This window comes from Lepidochelys kempii, chromosome 2 (assembly GCF_965140285.1).
Source record: "Lepidochelys kempii isolate rLepKem1 chromosome 2, rLepKem1.hap1, whole genome shotgun sequence".
NCBI lineage: Eukaryota > Metazoa > Chordata > Testudines > Cheloniidae > Lepidochelys > Lepidochelys kempii.
In genome coordinates, this window is record NC_136381.1 from 175,333,649 (window position 1) to 175,354,001 (window position 20,353).

The 20,353-nt window shown below is 39.5% G+C and overlaps 1 protein-coding gene across 9 annotated transcripts in view; it reads left to right on the plus strand.

The window, feature by feature from the left end:
* The window catches only part of TPK1 (thiamin pyrophosphokinase 1), a 481,390-nt gene that overhangs the window by 364,357 nt on the left and 96,680 nt on the right, over positions 1 to 20,353 (plus strand). For 8 of the 9 annotated variants that reach the window (XR_013635371.1, XR_013635372.1, XM_078851688.1 and 5 more), the window contains one exon: positions 17,924 to 18,035. Coding sequence is in view for 7 of the 9 variants with exons in the window: in XM_078851688.1 (XP_078707814.1) it covers positions 17,924 to 18,035 (112 nt within the window). In the remaining 2 variants the exon portion in view is untranslated. Of the gene's footprint in view, positions 1 to 17,923; positions 18,078 to 20,353 lie in introns of all 9 variants that reach the window. The other variant, XM_078851690.1, reaches the window with a different exon arrangement.

Below are 20,353 nucleotides of genomic sequence, written 5' to 3' on the forward strand. Positions count from 1 at the left end.
TGGGGGTTGAGTGCAGCGGGTAAGGGTCGTAGTTTTCAGGGCTGGGTGGTGAAGCTACAGGTGTTGGAGGCAGCTGGTGGCGATAAGAACCCGGATGTTGGGGATCAACGTTCCCTCTAATTTTTGACAGGCCGTGTGCGCAAAAACATTGCTTCTGTGCAAATTTTTGTGCTCGTGGTTTCGCCGTGTGCGTGGGGTTTAGGATCTGCGTGCGTGCGCACAGCTTAGAGGGAACAGCGTGGGGGACGGTGGGTTGGAGGTGACATGGGGGCACAAGGGAAAGAGTTTTGGGCCAACGGCTGCAGGGGGGCGGGCGGGGTAGTGCTCCGCCTGCTTGGCTGCGAGCGCCTGGATCGAGTCCGCTTGGCGCTCCATGATACTTATCAGCCGTTCCGGGCTTTGCTACCGGAATGCCGCGCTTTTGTGCTGGCGCTCCTCATTCTGCTGGCGGGTCCTCCTGTCTCTCTCTCTCCACTCCTGCAATTTTTTATTCTCGTTAAGGGACTGCTGTCTGGCTTCTTTGCTTTTCCATGGCCTCTTCCTAATTCATTGAAGTTTTTCAGCCAGTGGTAACACGGACGGCTGAGATCTCAAGGTTGCACCTGTAAAGGCAAAATGCAACACTTAACAGAGGCAGCGTTGTTCACACCAGACAGAGCAATCATTCCCCCGTCCTTAAGGGCAAGCACAGTCAACACAATAGCATCATTTGCCCATCCCAAAGGGAGCGTACGTAACCCACGGGAGCCCCAAAATAGTGAGTAAGCACTGGGTCAAGGGGGACTGACTGTTTCATGGCCATACTATTCTCTAGGTTTCTGTGCCTTGAGGAGAGTCAGCAGCTGCAGGAGCCCCCTATACTGAACACTCTCCCCACATTTTCCACAGGCGTTCGTCCTGGAAGATATCTTGCTGCTGAGGGTGATCTGGGAAGCAAGGGAGGGTCTTCTAGTACAATGCAGCTTCCACCCTGGCTCATATGCAGCTTGTCTGTGTGCAGCAATGGTTCCCCTGCCCCTCATGGCACAGTGGCATGGACAAGTTAGCCTGACTGGGACAAGGACCACAGCGGCTCTCCCAAGAAACCTGTGCAAGTGCATTGCCCAACTTCTGGAAGAGACCTTTGAAGAGATCACTGAGGCCAATTAACACGATGTGAGAGAGCACATCAGTGCCCTATTCCACATCTAGGCATGCATGCAGCCCTAACCCTGCAACCATCCTCGCCCCAAGAGCCCGCACCGAATAACTTCATTCCCAAAATAAAAGCTGCTTAAGAGGAACCTCCTCTGGTGTTTGTCCTTTCCCAAACACCGGCCGCTGTGACTGGCTACCTTCCTCCTGGCTTGAGAACAGCTCCTGGCTGCATGCATCTAGGGATGCCGGGATGTCTCTCTCCTCCACAGGTCCTTCACTTTAATCCTGCACTGCAGTGCATCCTGGTCATGGCCCCTTTCCATCATGTCCCTTAATATCTGCCCGTAGGTACTGTAATTCCTACAGCTGGAGCGCAGCTGGGACTGGACAGCTTTCTCCCCCCAAATGCTGATGAGGTCCAACACCTCGCCATTGCTCCATACTGGGGATCGCCTGGTGCGTGGAGGCATGGTCACCTGGAAAGATTCGCTGAGAGCACTCCACACCTGGCTGAGCAAACAGGAAGGGGATTTTCAAAATTCACAGAGAATTTAAAGGATGGGTCTGATGGTTGGTCACCTGAGGGCAGGGCAGTAGAGTTCAAAGTCATGACCAGAGTGGCTAGAACAGGCATTGTGGGACACTTCTGGAGGCCAATCAGAGCGCACTAACAGACCAGGGCGTCCACACTGGCGCTGCGGCACTTCAGTGGGGGCACACAAAACATTATTCCACTCGCCGAGGTGGAGTACCAGGAGCGCTCTAGCCGTGGAGTCAGTGCGCTGTATGTTCTTTGCCAGTGTAGACATGTCATGAGGTAGGGCACCTGGGGCTGCTTTAATGTGCTCTAAGTCGCAAGTGTAGCCAAGCCCTAAGTATTGTGTGACGCTGAACAAGTGAGCCTTGCATCTTCTCACCCACCAAACAGGGCAGGGTGACAACTCCCCCTTGCCAGAATAGGCCATCATCAAGACACATTACCTCCTGGTGATTAATTTCTACTCCAAGTCCATAAAGCATACATGAATATAAATACATTATTTCTTAAATATTACCTGTACATGCATCTCCTAATGGTTATGAGTCTTGACAAGTTATGAGCTTTCTGTAGATACCTTACATATTGGTCTTCATGGATAAATATCCTGTGAGACGTGTTTGGTGTAGTGAGTTTGCCAGGTCTGAGGTGAGAGCTGTTGCAAAGAACAGGGAACCCTCTTCGAAAGGGGTCTCTGTGTCACACCTGCTTATTGCTTAAGAATAATAAAATCTGTTAAGTGACCACGTACAATTTATTAGCTTACAACCACTCTAGTTATGCTTTTATTACATAGGAATTATAAATTGGAAAGTGTTTAAAACTGTTGGGATTTTGTGGTTCCCAATAGTAACCAAGTCAGATGCCGGGCAGAATCAAGGGTCTTCGATTCGATTCAATTCAATAAGACTTTATTCAGTGTGCACAAAGGGAGAGCCTCTGGTACAAAAATCAGCCAGAGTCCCTCCAGCAAGGAGCCCTTCCCATTGCAATTTTATAGCACATGGCAGTTGCATAACAAGTTACATAACACAAACCTCAAACCAATCATATTTAACCTTTCTATTTATGGATTTGTTCATCACATGCTTATACTTCTCCACTCCACATGTTGAACTCGCCCTCCTTCCCTTGGCCTTTTCTAGAATGTTTCTAGGGTAGTGAGCCACAGCATGCTTCTTTTTGCATAAGTACCTTCTAAATCACATTTTGTTTAAAATGAACACAAGCATACCCTTCATAACACTGCTAATGCATTTGAATAGAAATTAAGTCTATAAATTGAATCAATGTATTATGATGTCATGGTTCATTAGGGAGATATCAGTATAGGAAATCCTTTTTGGAAAACTCTTCCAAAGAAAACCTGGATTTCTGAACTGGCTTTCTAATAACAAAAATATGATTATCCTATGTTTTTTTTTTCCAAAAAACAAGTTTTATTTTATTTTTTTAAATGAAGTATGTCCCTTTCGTAGAGGGAAGACAGTGTTTTGATCTAACATATGTATAAAAAATCCTGGATGATTTCACTGACAAGTATGTCTGACCTAAGGTTAGAAATGCACATTGGCCTTCTGCATAGTGTCTTTCTAAAGCCTTCAAAAAGCAGAAGAAATGGATGACTTGCCCAACCCAGTCAGTTAATTTCTAAAGGCCTTCTCTGGTTCCATTCAGCCAATTGCACCCCATCCTGCTCTGCCACCAGCATAGATATGGCTCATTATATAAGCGTTCTTCCTAAAGTGCAGCGTGGTTGTTGTGGGATATATATTTGATTTATGATTTTAGATTTGAATAAAAGTAAAAAAGATGTCTTTACATGATATCTAAATGTACTGTGCAATCCTCTGCCAAAGTTTCCTTGGCAGAACTGCTTTGTTTCTTCCCCTGATGTAAGAAACTTTGCCTTGCCAATCAGTAATTCCTTCTGCAGGAACCAAAGCAGCACTCAGGCATTCCTTATGCTCCCAGTCAATCAGCCTGTAGCCAGCTGTAGTTCTTTGTCTTATGCTTGATGTGACAAATCAGGAAAAGGTTGGATTTCTTAGGCCATGTCTATACTACAGAGTTAAGTCAACTTAAATTATGTCAGTGATCATAAACCTCTGGAATTACATCGCTTGTGAATGTTCACACAATGTTCCTTGTGTCGGTGGAGTACGTCCACCGTTGGTGCTCTAGCACCGACAGAGAGAAACCTGGGTAACTATCCCACTGGGCAAATCACCACCTTCTGTCGCTAAGCGTTCTGAGAATGGATCGCAGTACATCATGGGGGCGGGCAAGGGTACATCTACTGCTTGCCTGTGTGCTGCTTTGGTTCTTGCAGAAGTAATTACTGATTGGCACGGCAAAGTTTCTTACATCAGGGGAAGAAACAAAGCAGTTCTGCCAAGGAAACTTTGGCAGAGGATTGCACAGTACCTTTAGGAAAGTTTTCTAGAGGTCTCTGTGAAGGATTCCTGGGAGATCCTAGTGTGCATTAACAAACTTTTCTGCAGGACCCCCACTGCATAGCTGCACAGAGGAATGAGAAGCAGATGCAAACAGTACCTAGTGTTATTAATTTCTAAGGGGTACAGTAATCAGGAATGGTTGGGGAGAGACTGCCTTAAAGTATAGCTCCAGCTCAGAGAGGCCCACTGATTGCAACTGTGGCAGAGTAACACAGAGAAATCCAAATATTACTCATTATTAATCCATCTTCAACTAATTCTAGAAAGGCATTTTTGTTCACACAGTACCCGAATACAGACCCTATTCTGGATAATCTGAGTTATGCCCATTAGTATTTATTGCTGTCAGTTAAACAAATCTATTCTAAAGTTAGAAGTTGAATTTATTTAAACAATTATTGTTTTTCAAGTGTTGGTTTAAAACAAATTATTTCTCCAGCAGTAGTAATAACAAACCATAATTAATTTTTTCCACATCTGTAGATAAGATCTATTACAAACCTCAAATACTCATATAGAGTAGTTTTTAAACTGTTTTTTCTCCTTTCATCTGAAATTCACTAATCGGGTATGACTTAAAAGTAATTAACTTTTTTTTCCTGGTTTAACCATAGCTAAAAACAAAGGTAAATTCTTCAGGAGCCTAATCCTTAAATAAGTCAAGTAATTGATTTCTTTCTTTCAGTTTCTTACTGTTTCAGATGTTAGGAGGTCATTTTAAGTACTTAACTCTTTGAGTTATAAATTGCTTTAGACATGCTTTCTTATCTTTTTTACTCTGCATGTAGGAAATAGTTTCTTGTATAAACAGTAATGGGCCGTGTTCATCTGGTATAACAATACCCCCCTTTACCTGTATTTCATGTAATAAATTTCAAGGTGTCAGAATGCTGAGTAGTCATTCTCAATCCCTACACATCCAATATAAAACTAGTTGTTGTTCAAATATAAATAAATATACAATTAAGTGAATGTAGTAATTAACCATTATATGCTTTCTATAGCTCTTTTGCTAAGATTTTCACTATTGACCAGTAATTTTGGTGCCTCAAATTTTGGCTACTCAACTTGAGACATCATAAAGTGACTTAATTTTCAAAAAGTGCTAAGTATCTCTTCTCTGAAAATCAGGCCTCTCTAAGGTGTATCAGATTGGTCTCCAAAAAACTGAGGTCCCAAAAATTGTTAGTTACTTCTTTAAAAATGATTATGATGATAATCTGAGCCATTTTTTATTAGTTTAAAATAATTAGTCCATCACCTGGAGAATAATAAGTAAATATATAATGTCTTTGGAACTTAACAAATTAAAGCCAACATTAGATGTGAATTCTTTAGTGCTGCATGAATACTCCTACTCTGCTGACAATTTGTGTTTGGCTGGGATCTCAGAAAATAGAATCTTCATTTCAGTTCAAAATGTTTTGCTTAATATCTCTTCTACTAGTAGTGTAAGTGGGCTTCTTATTTCATGGGCTGAAAGAATGAGTTAAAGAGCACTCTTATTTTCCAACAGGGAAGCCACCTCTATAGCCAAACTAGATTCAGAACAAAGGAATACAGAATTCAGGGGTGCCCCCTCCCTGTTACATCCTATTTAATAAATGATCCTTGATTACATGCTATTTAATGCTGGGCACATCCACGTAGTTTTTCCCAGAAGTTACTGGTACTTCAGGTTATGTGGAGTTTATTGCTTGGCTTTTCAGGCTTTCAACATTTCAGCCATATGTGCTCCTACCATCCATCCTGTTTTATTCAGAATTTCTCTTTATGGCTACCTCTCTCGGGAAGAAACTGCTTTGTTCATTTTTAGACTTGGACAGCTCTTGTCAAAATTATCTTTCCTACCTTGGAAACACAGGCTGTGAATAATCTGACCCGTCTCTGTTTATCAGTCTCTGTTCCTTTGTTTTGGGTTGTGTGTTTAGAGCCCCTGTCTCCTATCAAAAGTCCTTATTGCTTTTGGACACAAGAGAGCTGGAGTCTAGTTTCTTTCCAGGAAGGTACCCTCTCTGTTCAACCTGATGCTGTTTGAAACTGGCTAAAAGTTTCTATATGCTGATCATATATCACTATAGAATCATATGAAAAGCATAGAATAAACAACATTACTTGTTACAACCTCTCAACACTTACATGGTTTTTGTTACAATGATCATTAGTTTTATATTTTCTGTGTAATGGTTCTTCTTTTTGCCTCATGTTGCTCTGCAATTTGTACAGCATTATTTATTTCTAGTTGCTTTTATTGGTCACATATTTTGAGAGTGCAAATGCTGTTTGGTGTATAAAAGGTAAATGAGGTGTAAGTCAGTGTTAAGACTTAGATGTGCTGTCAGTCCGTAGATTCAGGTTTTTAAATACTAATTTTTCCAGGTGCAGGAGGTCAGCACCTTGTCCAGAAAGCAGTAAGCAATTAAATATTGTCAGGGCTTTTTGTTGTCCTTGCTGCAAACCAATACAATTTCTTTTACCTTTTGGTGGTACTCTAATGTATCAATTTAATTCTGTAGAGATAATCTCTCAGAATTATGGCTGTGATGATAAATGGGATGCCAGGAAAATGCAAATATTGCTTTCAGACCTTCAGAGACCTTTGAGAAAGGGTCCAAGTTTGACCGTAACACTTACAGCACTGTGAAATAGTTTAGGACTAAATGTGCCCTATTTAAAATTATTTTAATGTGATAGGGATTCTCTTCTGGATTCTAAAGATCAAATTCACCCCTGATATTAGGGGGTACAATTCCTGTTGAAATGAATGGGAGTTGTACCAACGTATGCTCTACAAATATTTTAATAGAAATTCCACATTCACTATACATTTTGTTGCCAAAAGGAATATGTTTTATGCACTGTAAAGTTCAATTGACTCCATTGCTACATGAGAAAGGGATGGTGGTAGGGAAGAAACTGCTTCTGCAGGACACCCTAGTCTTTAACATATCCTGATTTAGGGAACTGGGGATCTCGGTCTTTAATACAAGCAGGATTGGAACTTGGGGATAATCAGTCATCCTCAGCACAGTCATCTGAGATGTAACTTTTCTTCAGATTCAGCTGGGAGAGGAAAGACCCCAGTTTTTTTGAAGCAAGGTCTGTCAATGAGAGCACTGCTACAAGGGCATCAGATTACTCCTTCCTAGAACCAGAAGTAAAACCAGAAAGGTGTACATGTAGTTGTGACACTACACCCCATATTCCTCATAGAGATATGGTTATTATATGATTATGGCATAACTAAGATGTTTTATGCAAGATGGGTCATGTAAGATATCATTTGAGAGGTTATGATTTACTGAATATGACTATCCTATTTGTATGCATGTATCATTTTTGTATCTGAAGTTAGCAATATTGTCTATGCATCTATTACAAATGTTTTTACACCTGTGGAATGTCCACTAGACAGAATGCAATCAGTCTGGATGGCCAGTTAGGAAGAGCCATTAGGAAGAACAATAGGTCTTAGAATGCTAATCACCCACTGAGAAGTTTCCTGGGATGCTGCAAACAGCCTGTGGCTTATGGCTGCAGGTAATTATGACCAAAGAGACCAAGGGACCAAAGGGAAATAAGGACAACCTGGGGAATTAAAGACCAGGCAGCTTAACGTCTGTACCCGGAAAGATAATGGAGCATATTAAGCAATCAATTTGCAAACACCTAGAAGATAAGGTGATAAATAATAGTCCGCATGGATTTGTCAAGAACAAATAGTGTCAAACCAACCTGATAGCTTTCTTTGACAGGGTAAAAAGCCTTGTGGATAGGGGGGAAGTGGTAGATGTGGTATATCTTGACTTTAGTAAGGCTTTTCATACTGTCTTGCATGACCTTCTCATAAACAAACTAGAGAAATAGAACCTAGATAGAGCTACTATAAGGTGGGCGCATAACTAGTTTGAAAATCACTCCCAGAGTGTAGTTATCAGTGGTTCACAGTCAATGCTGGAAGGACATATAAAGAGTGGGGGCCGGTTCTGGGTCTGGTTCTGTTCAATATCTTCATCAATGATTTAGATAATGGCATAGAGAATACACTTATAAAGTTTGCAGACAATACCAAGCTGGGAGGGGTTGCAAGTGTTTTGGAGGATAGGATTAAAATTCAAAATGATCTGGACAAAATGGAGAAAGTCCAGAGAAGAGCAACAAAAATTATTAAAGGTCTAGAAAACATGACCTATGAGGGAAGATGGGGTGAAAAAATTGGGTTTGTTTAGTCTGGAGAAGAGAAGACTGATTTTTAACTCACCATAACATGGTTTGGGTGCATTTACGCTAGCGGGCCATGCTGCATAATAATAAGTTTGATCACATCTCTGTTTAACCCGTGCTTAATAATGAGTTGGATAAACAAGACAGTTCTGTCACAACTATTTAAATCATGCTTAAGATCAGCTATTGAATACTGTTTACCACATGTAGCCAAACTCTGACATAGTTCCTTAGAAGAATAGGACAGATTTGCTAACTTGTTTTTGAAACCACTATAGCATTCTTTCTTCTAATATGGGATAGAGCACTGTTCTTACAAAAAAAGCACTGAAACCATCTACTCGCTTTGAAGCTTAGCTGATCTTGACTGGATATAGGGCAGCAATAGGTAGCGGTTTAATAGTGCAGTGAAGAGGCAATTGAGCCTCTCAGCTCTCATAGCAAATTATTTGTGCCACAGATATGTGAACAATATCCTTGCCATGTGAATTAACTCACAAAGATCTCTAGTATCATAGGAAAAGGACAGAGTGAATGTAGATGAGAGACTATCTGGACTCTTCCTCATAGAATTGTACTAAAAAGGATTGAATGATAATATTAAATGTCCTAAAGTAATGGATTGTGAGGAAAATTACGTTGTAATACTCATCACTTTGGGATTACAGAATATAAGGGCCTTTAGAATGGTTTTGATTTTTAAGCATGAAATCACTAAAAATGCTAATACTTGTACTTAGCCCATAATGATAGGCCTGCTGAGTATAGGACATCAAGCTCATAGGTTTAAGGGGATAAAATGTCAGAATGGATCAATAAAAAACTAGTTGGAAATTTTGAGAAGAAACACACTATTCTTGGTTATTGTACTTCCCATTTGCATCTTCTCTCTGTACCTTTCTGATCATCTGAAAAGATTTGTGTAGGTGCATGTTTAGTTGGCAGATAAGGGTTAATAAAATGAGTGCTCAGAGGGGACATTCATACAGCACGTTGACAATTAAATTATGAGGCACCTGTGAATGCTGAAGATGCTCTTGTGTGCAAGAACTGAACTTCCCAAGCTCCCTCTGATAGTAACTATTTCATACGCCCGTCTAGCATGCTGCTCACTTCAGACTGTGTCGTAATTTCAGTTTGTGTGTATATTTGTAATGTCTTCACCACTGGCAGTTTAACTGTCGGAAGCATATTTTCCCCCTGACGCATGCATCATTTTTTCCCCCTCTTACCATTGCTGACCACTTACCCAATCATATGGGCTTGACATAGAGGATAAAATTACTGTTTCAAAGGTAGAAAGGTACTTTGCCCTCTATTCCCTATGTTTGGAAGGGACTCACCTAATGTGCTTGGTGAAAAGTGTCAGCATTAATGTTACATGATTCTGTAATCTCAGGAGAGTCAATTACTACTCCTATAATCCTGTCCTATTTATCTATTCATCACACATGGATTACATAATACATGTGAGTTTACTACAACAACACAATTAAATGGTCAGATGAACTAATTGGCTACACTGTACTTGAAAAATAGTAAATTTATTGCACTTCAAAACACTGTCCAACCTTTGGACCCAGTCCTGCAAATTCTTCCTATCAGCTGTAAATGGTTCTATTGCATTGAAATTAATGGGATTGCATGTGCCAGTCACTTGAATTATCTGCAGGATAGGGCTTTTCACTTCTAGTGCTACCCTAGAAGAGGCACACCTAATAAAGAAACTATTCCACGGTGAATTAAATCCCAGGTACTAGAGAGAGTGAATTATAATGATTATTAGACCCCAATCAATGAACACATCTGCTTCAAACAATTTATGACAAGTCTATGGGATGGAATCCCTCTAGGGCGAATGCCAGTAAAATGAGATTTACTATCCCCCAAGGTTAAACATTTAAGTGGTCACCGCTGTACATATAAAATATAAATTTTCTCCAAAGAGCAAATAATTGATTCTCCTGAGATTACAGCACCATGTAATATTGGTGATGACACTTTTCATCAAGCACTTTAGATGAGTGCCTTCCCAACATAGTGTAGGCCGTGCATTACTGCCTTACCTGACTTATCTCTCTGATACAAATCTATCACTCCTAAATACTTGTCAATCTTCTACACGTATAATCCTGTCCTACTTATCTATTCATCACACATTGGTTGCATATAATATGTGAGTTAACTACAACACAAATAATGGTAGCCAGTTAGTTCATTTTATCATTTAAAACTTATAATGCAAACAAGACTTTACTTGTAACTGTGGTGGTGGTCACTGTATTTGTTCTGCATGTGCTCTTAAGAGTCTCCCATTCTGAGAGAAACATAAAGGGAAACAGTAGCAACAGGAGCTGCATCCATTGTAGGGTAACACAGAACTATCAATCAATTAAATTTAAAATAGATGCTACAGCAAATGTAAGTGATCTTCACTTTTTTGATTTAATAAGATCCCATCTAGAGTGGGTCAGAATTTTTCAAAAAAAATTTTCCCCCAACAAAAAAAAGTTTTCACAAAAATTTCCCACTTTTGACCAGCTCTAATCCCATTGTGTAATTAATGTTGATACAATTGGTACTCTGCATCATAGACACCTTTGACAAATCACACAACTGCTTGCTTTGTGACACCTCTTTATATCAATACTACAATATTACATTTTTAAAGGATAGTCATTTAAGAAAGCTTTACCATATTCAGAAAGATTCTGGCAACAAATTTGGCCTCACATTTCAAGGTTGAAAAAAAAAAAGTTTTTATAAAATCTCACACCAATAGAAATGGATCCAGAATTTGTTTAAAATATTCCTATCAAAACATTTGGTTTTAAACAAATAAACATATTCTTATTTGGTTTAATTGTTGTTCCCTTCGTCTTTTCCATTTACACTGTAATTTTGGAGATTTAATTTGTTCCCATGGATTCAAATACTATCTGCTTGTCATTTAGGTAATCTTTTTGTACTCAGCATTATTGTGTCTAAGTGCAAACATGTATGGAAAGAAAACAGTAAGACAGATTGTATTCTCTGCCCATGCTGGAAATGGCCCACCTTGATTATCATACACAATGTAAGGAGAGTGGTCACTTTGGATAAGCTATTACCAGCAGGAGAGTGAGTCGGGGGTGTGTGTGTGTGAGAAAACCTGGATTTTTGTTGGAAATGGCCCAGCTTGATTATCATACACGTTGTAAGGAGAGTGATCACTTTAGATAAGCTATTACCAGCAGCAGAGTGGGGTGGGAGGAGGTATTTTTTCATGCTTTGTGTGTATATAATAAGATCTTCTAAATTTCCACAGTATGCATCCGATGAAGTGAGCTGTAGCTCACGAAAGCTTATGCTCAAATAAATTGGTTAGTCTCTAAGGTGCCACAAGTACTCCTTTTCTTTTTGCGAATACAGACTAACACGGTTGTTACTCTGAAACAATGACAGCTGTGCTCAGACTTTCTTGTGCTGCCATCTATAGGGTAGTCACTGAAGGAAAGCTAATATAATGAGTTAAGTCTTAAATTTTGTTCAGAATATTGTAAGAATCATAGTCTAGTGGCAGGGTATTCCACAGCAGTTGGCAAGGTCCCAGGAACTCCTGATTCCCTGCACTTTAATGTCACAGTAGGCACAGATGAAGGACAAGCTGCCATGGAAAGTGGTGATTCCTGAGACAAATTTATTAATTTGGATTGGACAGGGTGACAGGGCAGTGGGCAGAGCACCAGGGTGATGTATTCTGGTCACCCTCTTTTACTCAGAACACTTGCTACCCTGTGGCTGCACCATTTGGAACTTCTTCTGGAGATTCTCTTCTAACATATAAGGTACACAGTGCTGTAGTACTCAAGCCTGAGAGTACATTACTGGGGCCAGGGCATCATGCAATAGCAAGGGGGGCAATGTTTTGGCCAGCCAGAGGTTGATAAGTCATTTGTGACTACTAATGCCATATGGGTGTCCAGGAGCAGTAAAGAGTCTAGAAGAAGGCTGGAAGACTAGAAGAACCCTGACACAATACAAAGCTTTGACTGGAGGACAGATTCCTTCATTTGAGGATGATGATATGGTTTCAGCCAGTTCTTCAGAATGATTTCCTTCTCTTGTCACCATTGTGTCCATCTTACCCCGATTTAGTTTCAGCCATCCACTCTTCATCAAAGAGCTACCACACCCAAACACTGGGCAAGATGGATGATGGCTTTGCATGTGTTTAAAATAGAGAATCATAGAACTGTAGGACTGGAAGGGACCTCGAGAGGTCATCTAGTCCAGTCTCCTGCACTCATGGCAGGACTAAGTATTGATATTGTATAGAACAGCGTGTCAACTGCATATTGCTGGCACTGACGTCTGTGGCTTCTTGCAGTTAACCCTGAGGCTTAACTTGTTGCGTGTTGAATATTGGGTAATATTGAACCTTGTGGGCTCCACAGTAGAGTCCTGGTGAAGCAGAAGAATAGCCGCCCATCTCATTCCTCTCTATGCTGATGACTCCCACATCTTGCTCTCTATGACCTTTCATCATCTGTCCTGTCACACATTTCCCATATGTCCACAGCGTGTCTTCCTGGATATCCCTTCACCTCCTGAAGCTCCATATTGTTCCAAACCAAATGTATCTTTCCACATAAACTCTCTCATCTCCTTCCCTTTACTGCTGAAAAAAGACACCCCAAGCTTAAAACTTCATTGTCATGTCTGGCTCCTCTCTTCCTCTCGCTATATATAGGTTATCACCAAATTCTGAGGCATTTTTCTCCCCAATACCTTAAAATCTGTCTTTCCCTCTGAATCCCCACTAATGAAACACTAGTCTGTTCATTAATTATTTGTTTCCTCTACTTCAGAACCCTCCCTGACCATCCGCATCTTCCTTTTTTTTCTTTCCAATCTACCCCAAATGTTGTTGCTAAGGTCTATCTTCCTTCCTGCTCAGACCACGACTTCTGTCCTTAGGTCTCTTCATTGATTTCCTTTTCCTTCCATGTTAAAGTTCACACTCCTTATCCTTCAACACTTTCCATAATATCCACTTCCTATTTCTCTGCTGATACCCCCCTTCTCATTCTTATGCTTCCCAGCATCCTCTCTGTTAACTGTTTTAAACTTTTGTCTCCTCCTCCTTGTGACCTTGTGCCTTTTTTCCATATTCCACTTTATATTTAGAACAATCTTTCAACTGCCATGTGCCAACTCCTATCCCTTTCCTCCTTTAGATCTGTCTCAAATTGGTCTGTCAGCCTTTGTTGAGCTCTGCACCTATCATGTCTGCACACCTTTTTGTGTTTGAACCACCTTAATTATATATTATATTGTTTGCAAGTTATATTGGATTTGTTTTAGTTACTCTGTAAGTGCCTTGGGACAGGGTCCTTGCCTTTGTGTTTTTGTGAAGCGACACTTAGGCACTATAAATAGAAGCCCAACTGCTTGCAACTTGATACTCTTTACTTGTTACCCACATTTAACTTTCATATTTTTGAGCAAAGGTTATACATTCCTGTTATCTTTGATGTGTAGTTAAGTATAGGTGCTCCCAATTTTCAGCTGATTATTTCATTCGTTCCATTTGATTTAGGAGACTTAACAGAGGGAAAATTGTTTCACAGATTTTTCTTTATTTTTTGTGTTTGGCCCCTATTCTGTTCGTGCTTTCTTATTAAAATGGCACCTAAAATGAGTAACACATCAGAAACAAGAGTAAAAGTTAAGCCTGTTCGGATGAAACACACTAAAAAAACCAGCCTTCTGACATTTTCGTCATAGTGCTAAACTTAGAAGTTGATCTCATTTCCCAGCACCAGACACAAAGTGGGAAAAAATAAATTGAATCAATCCTCAGAACTGATCAATGTTTTTTTTTCAAAACTACTTTATAAGATAAAAATCAATACAGCTATATTATTTGCCATTATTATCATCACCAGTAACATTAGAAAATGATGATATTTGATTTGTAAGTTAAAATGCTAAAGCAGTTCAGCTGTCTACTTCAGAGGTAAAAACTTAAAAGGAAGTAATTTTAATCCATCTTTGGGTTTCTTTTTACTCTTAAACTTTGTAACTTTGGTTTCTAGAGAGGTTTCTACAAACACAGTATCAGTTTCATTTTTTAGCACCAGTGTAGTATTTGTTTATTTAAAGTTTAAAAATAAGAACAAATTTTTGATTTTGTGAACTCTCCCTTACGTGGGTAGCCTTTTGTTGCGTCTATGGAAGATTTCTAGATGGGAACTTGAAAGTATCATTCTGCACCTAATTTTCCCCATGGGTGGCTTACAGTACTTCGACTGTCTAGCCCTTTTTGTACAAATGTGGTGTTGTTTTTAATCTTTTTGCCAAACAAATGAACTCATTTGTTAACTTTTTAAGATACGTGTTTCCCAAAAGAAAATAAACTCCCTAAGAAAGTAGGATTTTTTTTTAAATAAGTCAATTTATTCCTTGTACAGTATTGCTAAGGCACTTTGTTTCTGGCTTTACTTGTTTAAAATTTCCTAGCAATGTGTCAGTGTTTACTACAAACATTTAACAACAGATGAAAATCAATGCCAACATTAACTTCACAGTTTTCTGGGAAAATATTAGGTTTAGTGTTGGGGGACAGGACATCCAGCTTACCAGGTTGCCATTTGTCTTTATGGAGCCAGAGCTAGATCTGGACTCTGAACCATCTCTCAGGTGCCAGAGGGATCCCCCAGAGCTGCCTCGCCCCTCCAGAAGGAGAGAGGTATATCTGGAGAATCCAGCACTTCCAGAATTTCAGTAAAAATTGGTAAAAACTGAAAACAAAGGGCATATAAATATTGCTAACTCTGAGCATTCAAAAATCATGAATCAGACCCCTAAAATCATGAGTGGCTTAAATCATGAGATTTTAATTTAAGAGAATACATTTGTATGTAACTTGTAAATGCTTTTTATTTGCCATTTGGGTTTTAAGTGTTTAGTGCTTGTCTTCAAACTTTTCTGCACAAGCGTGAAGGCTAGAAACTTTTCTTTCTTAAATGAAAGATGAGATTCTTCTGTACTCACTTGGCTGTGTAAGCTTGGGCTTTAAGAAAAATATGAAATATTACAACTCTTGTGGTTAAACCCTGAGAATTGGCAACACTTTGATAATTACCTGAGGTATTTCTGTTTTAAAGATCTCATGTTCTTTATGACAGGTTTCAGAGTAACAGCCGTGTTAGTCTGTATTCGCAAAAAGAAAAGGAGTACTTGTGGCACCTTAGAGACTAACCAATTTATTAGAGCATAAGCTTTCGTGAGCTACAGCTCACTTCCCATGATATGCATCTGAGGAAGTGAGCTGTAGCTCACGAAAGCTTATGCTCTAATAAATTGGTTAGTCTCTAAGGTGCCACAAGTACTCCTTTTCTTTTTGCATGTTCTTTATATCAGTAACATACTTTTAGAGACATCTGTTCCACAAGCAGGTGCTTAACTTCAAGCATGTGAGTAGCTCCATTGTTGAATCAGGGCCACAAAGTCTAAAAGAATGATCTCAAGGTTACCAATCCAAAGAAACTGAGTTTGAGAAGCCAGGAATTAATCAAGGTCCCTCTTTGGCGAGGCATCTTTACTTCACTGCTTTTCATATTCTTTTACCGATAGATGTCAGGATAGAGATACACTTCAGTGTAGCTTGCACCTCTTGCAGAGTAACTCAGGGCTTGTGTACACTTCAAGCACTGCAGCAGCGAAGCTATGCCACTGCAGTGCTCAGTGAAGACTATCTGTGCCAATAGGAGAGCTTCTCCCTTCGTTTTAGGTATTCCACCTGCCCGAGAGGCGGTACCTATGTCAATGGGAGAAACCCTCCCATCAACATAGCAGTGTCTACACCAGCAGTTAGGTTGGTGTAACTGCATTGCTTAGGGATGTTATACCAGCATAAGTTTGTAGTGTAGACCAGGGCCCAGAGCAATTTCCCAGGAAGGGAATGCTCACAGGGTATGAGAAACATCACAGTAGAGAAATAGCTAAGCATGTTGCATGGCTAAAAGGGCATTAGGCATGAATTTGTAAATACCTGCATTTGTGGAGCACCCACAATACCCATGGAAACTTGTGGCTCAGCACCTTATGAAGTTGTGTGATTTGAGAAGATAGACCATGTTGAACTGTTCTCCATCTTGCTCTGCAAACTATCAAACAGGTTAAAGCTATAAATTCTGATAGTTTTTAATTGACAGCTTTAAAGTTCATTTGCTAACTGAGAGCATGGTTCATATTGAGGATTTTTATAAGATATTTGGCATAAGCAGAAGAACTTGTCAACCACCTCAGATAATTCATCTTGGCAGTAAGGTATTTCTCCTTCATTTTCGTCTAACTTGTCACTTCACAGTGCGGGAGGCTGCTGGGGGAGAGGAAACATGAAATACAAGGCTGACGCTTACAATATTTTCTTTCAGCAAAAAGTTATTTACTTGCCACTTAAGATATTGCTTGAGTTACACATCTAGCTTTCTCTTGTTTTAAGGATCTTAGTCTTTGTAATACACTCAGTAAGTGATACAAAACCAAGAAACCCAAAATGTATTTTTTTAAATACCCATTTTGGTAGAGAAATTAATAAACCATAAAAAAAATTAAATTTTTCACTGCTGTGAGAGAGAATTATGTCTGTGACTCCGATTATCACTTACAGGAGTTAAGTGCTCCCATGCATCCAAGAGAATAAAAGCCAAAGTCATGTACTTCTGAAGCATCTTATCTCTTTTGTTATGTAGAATAAATTATGTAGGAAGAATCTGATATTTTTCCCACAGATATTAGCACAATTTCCTTCTTTGATGTTTCCTCCTAGCCCTGTTGCAGGAAACCATTTCCTACATATCTGAGAACAGATAATTATTGTCCCTGTACTGTGAAATGCTGTGTTTCCTTTCCCTCTGAACTTTGCACTGTTCACTCTTCTTTAGTTCATTATTTTGAATGGTGTTTAAAAACCTAACTATGGGAATGTCATTTTCTTAAATTACATAGGTTTTAGATTTATTTCTCTAGAACCCTTTTAAACTTTGTAGAACCCCATTGTTTTATTACTGGTTTAGAACTTTTTCCAGGAGGGAAAGTACATGAAACATACAATTGTGGCCAAAATTTTGGCTTTGTGATGAACCCCCAAACTAGGTAAGTTTTGCCTAGTTTTGTTTCTAAAGAGTTACACAGCTCACATGGAAAGTCAACAGTTTAAAAAAATTAATGACTAGATCAGGATTCGTCCAAAATGGAGGAAAAAACAACCTAACTTCGGATGTGAATGCTAGTGCAGAGGAATATTGCACAGTATTGGATTCAGATTATAGATGGGACCAAACCAAAAGCGCAGATTCAAAATCCCATACTTTCAGATCTGGATCTTTGACTGGTCCCTCTCTGTATGATAAGCAACACTAAAATCCCAGATCCAAATACTTCTCAACTTTGGGAGAATTAAGATCAGTCCTGTCTAATTCAGATGTATTCTATTGTATTTTTAAAATGTGTTGTATAAATGGCTTCCTGGTCCTTGGTTGCTACTGTCTAAAGAAGACTTCTTTCTATATTGCAGGGAAAGCACAAACTGCATGTAAACACAGGACTTGAAAGTAACTGGTGTGGCCTCATTCCAGTTGGGAACCCTTGTGACAACGTGACTACGACGGGCCTAAAATGGAACCTCAGTAAGTAAGATGTCTCATTGCTGACACGCTTTCAAATTAGGGGTAGGTTCATTGGCATTATTTCAGATTTACACCTGTGTAGCACACATTTAAATCTTGTCCTATATGTTTTTGGGGGTGCAGGAGGAGGAAGGAATAGTAAACTTTAGTGGAGCAAGTTTTTACAGCAATAAAAAAAGTCAGAAAAGGAAATGCATGAATGATATTAAAACCTAAGACATCACAGGCTGTAATATGTTTTGCTTTTGGGAATCATAATACTGTTTAAATAGAACATTTGTTGTGGTCATGATGCATTACCATCCTAATACATTACTCTTCAGGGAGGTAAGGCTGCAAGTGCCTAAACTCCTGCCTATAAGCCATAAAGTTATGAGAGAGAAATAATAATGCGATACAGATTATTAAAGCCACCTCACTTTCTGGGAACTGGTTGACATATACTGTCCATTTGTCAACTCTGGATGAATATATCTTTTCTTTATTATTATTTAAAATGGGTAAAGTGCTTTTGCTCTAAACAGGAGTATTTGTTAGAAGATGAAAAGATGACAAAAATTCTTTTGACAGAAAAATAGAAAGGGGACATTTTTCCTTTGAGTTGTGTAGGGTATTTTCACCCAAGAAGATGAAGTCAACTTTTGTGTGTGTGTGTGTCTGTGTCTGTGTCTGTGGAGATGCATTAAAATTGAAAAAGAAAGAACCAAAGAAGTGGTTCACAAGCACTGAAATGTTCCGTAAAGTCCATCTTCTACTAACCCAGAGACCATTTTTTATTTCAGAAGGTGGAGAAATCCAGTAGAGGAGAGGCTGTTCTAGATTTGATTTTGACAAATAGGGAGGAACTAGATTAGAATTTGAAAGTGGAGGTCAGCTTAGGAGAAAGTGATCATGAAATGGTAGAGGAACGGTAGGAGGGAAAACAGGAATGGTAGGAGGGAAAACAGCAGAATAAAGAGAATGGATTTCAAGAAGGCAGACTTTAGCAAACTTAGGGAGTTGGTAGGTAATATCCCATGGGAAGCAAGTCTAAAGGGGAAAACAGTTCAAGAGAGTTGGCAGTTTTTCAAAAAGATATTAAGGGCACAAGAGCATACAATGCCACAAAGATAGGAAGAATGACTAGAGACCACTGGGGCTCAACCAGGAGATTGTCAATGATCTGAAACTCAGAGTCCTACAAAAAGTGGAAAATAGGCCAAATTACAAAGGATGAATGTAAACAAACAACAATAAAAAGGGTAACAAGAAAACATTCTACAAATACATTAGAAGCAAAAGGAAAACCAAGGACAAGGTAGGCCTGTTACTTGTTGCGGGGGGGGGGGGAGAATAATAGAAAATGTGGAAATGGCAGAAGTCCTAAATGACTTTTTTATTTCAGTTTTCACCAAAAAGGTTAGTAGTGATTGGACATCTGACATAGTGAATGTCAGTGAAAATGAGGTAGGATCAGAGGCTAAAATAGGGAAAGAACAAGTAAAAAATTACTTAGATAAGTTAGATGTCTCCAAGTCACCAGGGCCTGATGAAGTCCATCCTAGAATACTCAAGGAGCTGACTGAGGAGCTATCTGAGCCATTAGTGATTATCTTCAAAAAGTCATGGAAGATGGGAGAGATTTCGGAGGACTGGAAGAGGGCAAATACAGTGCCCATCTATAAAAAGGGAAATAAGGACAACCTGGGGAATTACAGCCCAGCCAGCTTAACTTCAGTACCTGGAAAGATAATGGAGCAAATAATTAAGCAAATCAATTTGAAAACACCTAGAAGATAATCAGGTGATAAGTAACAGTTATCATAGATTTGTCAAGGACAAATTCTGTCAAACCAGCCTAATGGCTTTCTTTGACAGGATAACAAGCCTGGGGGGTGAGGGAGAGAGTGGTAGAGGTGGTATATCTTGACTTTAGTAAGGCTTTTGATACTGTCTCGCATGACCTTCTCATAATCAAATGAGGGAAATATAATCTAGATTGAGCTATGATAAGGTGGGTGTATAACAAGCTGGAAAACCGTTCCCAGAGAGTAATTATCAGCGGTTCACAATCAAGCTGGAAGGACATATCAAGTGGGGTCCTCCAGGGATCAGTTCTGGGTCCAGTTCTGTTTTATATCTTCATCAATGATTTAGATAATGGCATAGCACACTGAAAGGGATAAGGCGAGAAAGGCTAAAAGTCAGGTAGAGTTGGACCTTGCAAAGGGAATTAAAACCAAGAGTAAAAGGTTCTATAGCCATTTAAATAAGAAGAAAACAAAGAAAGAAGACGTGGGACCACGAAACACTGAGGGTGGAGTGAAGGTTAAGGATAA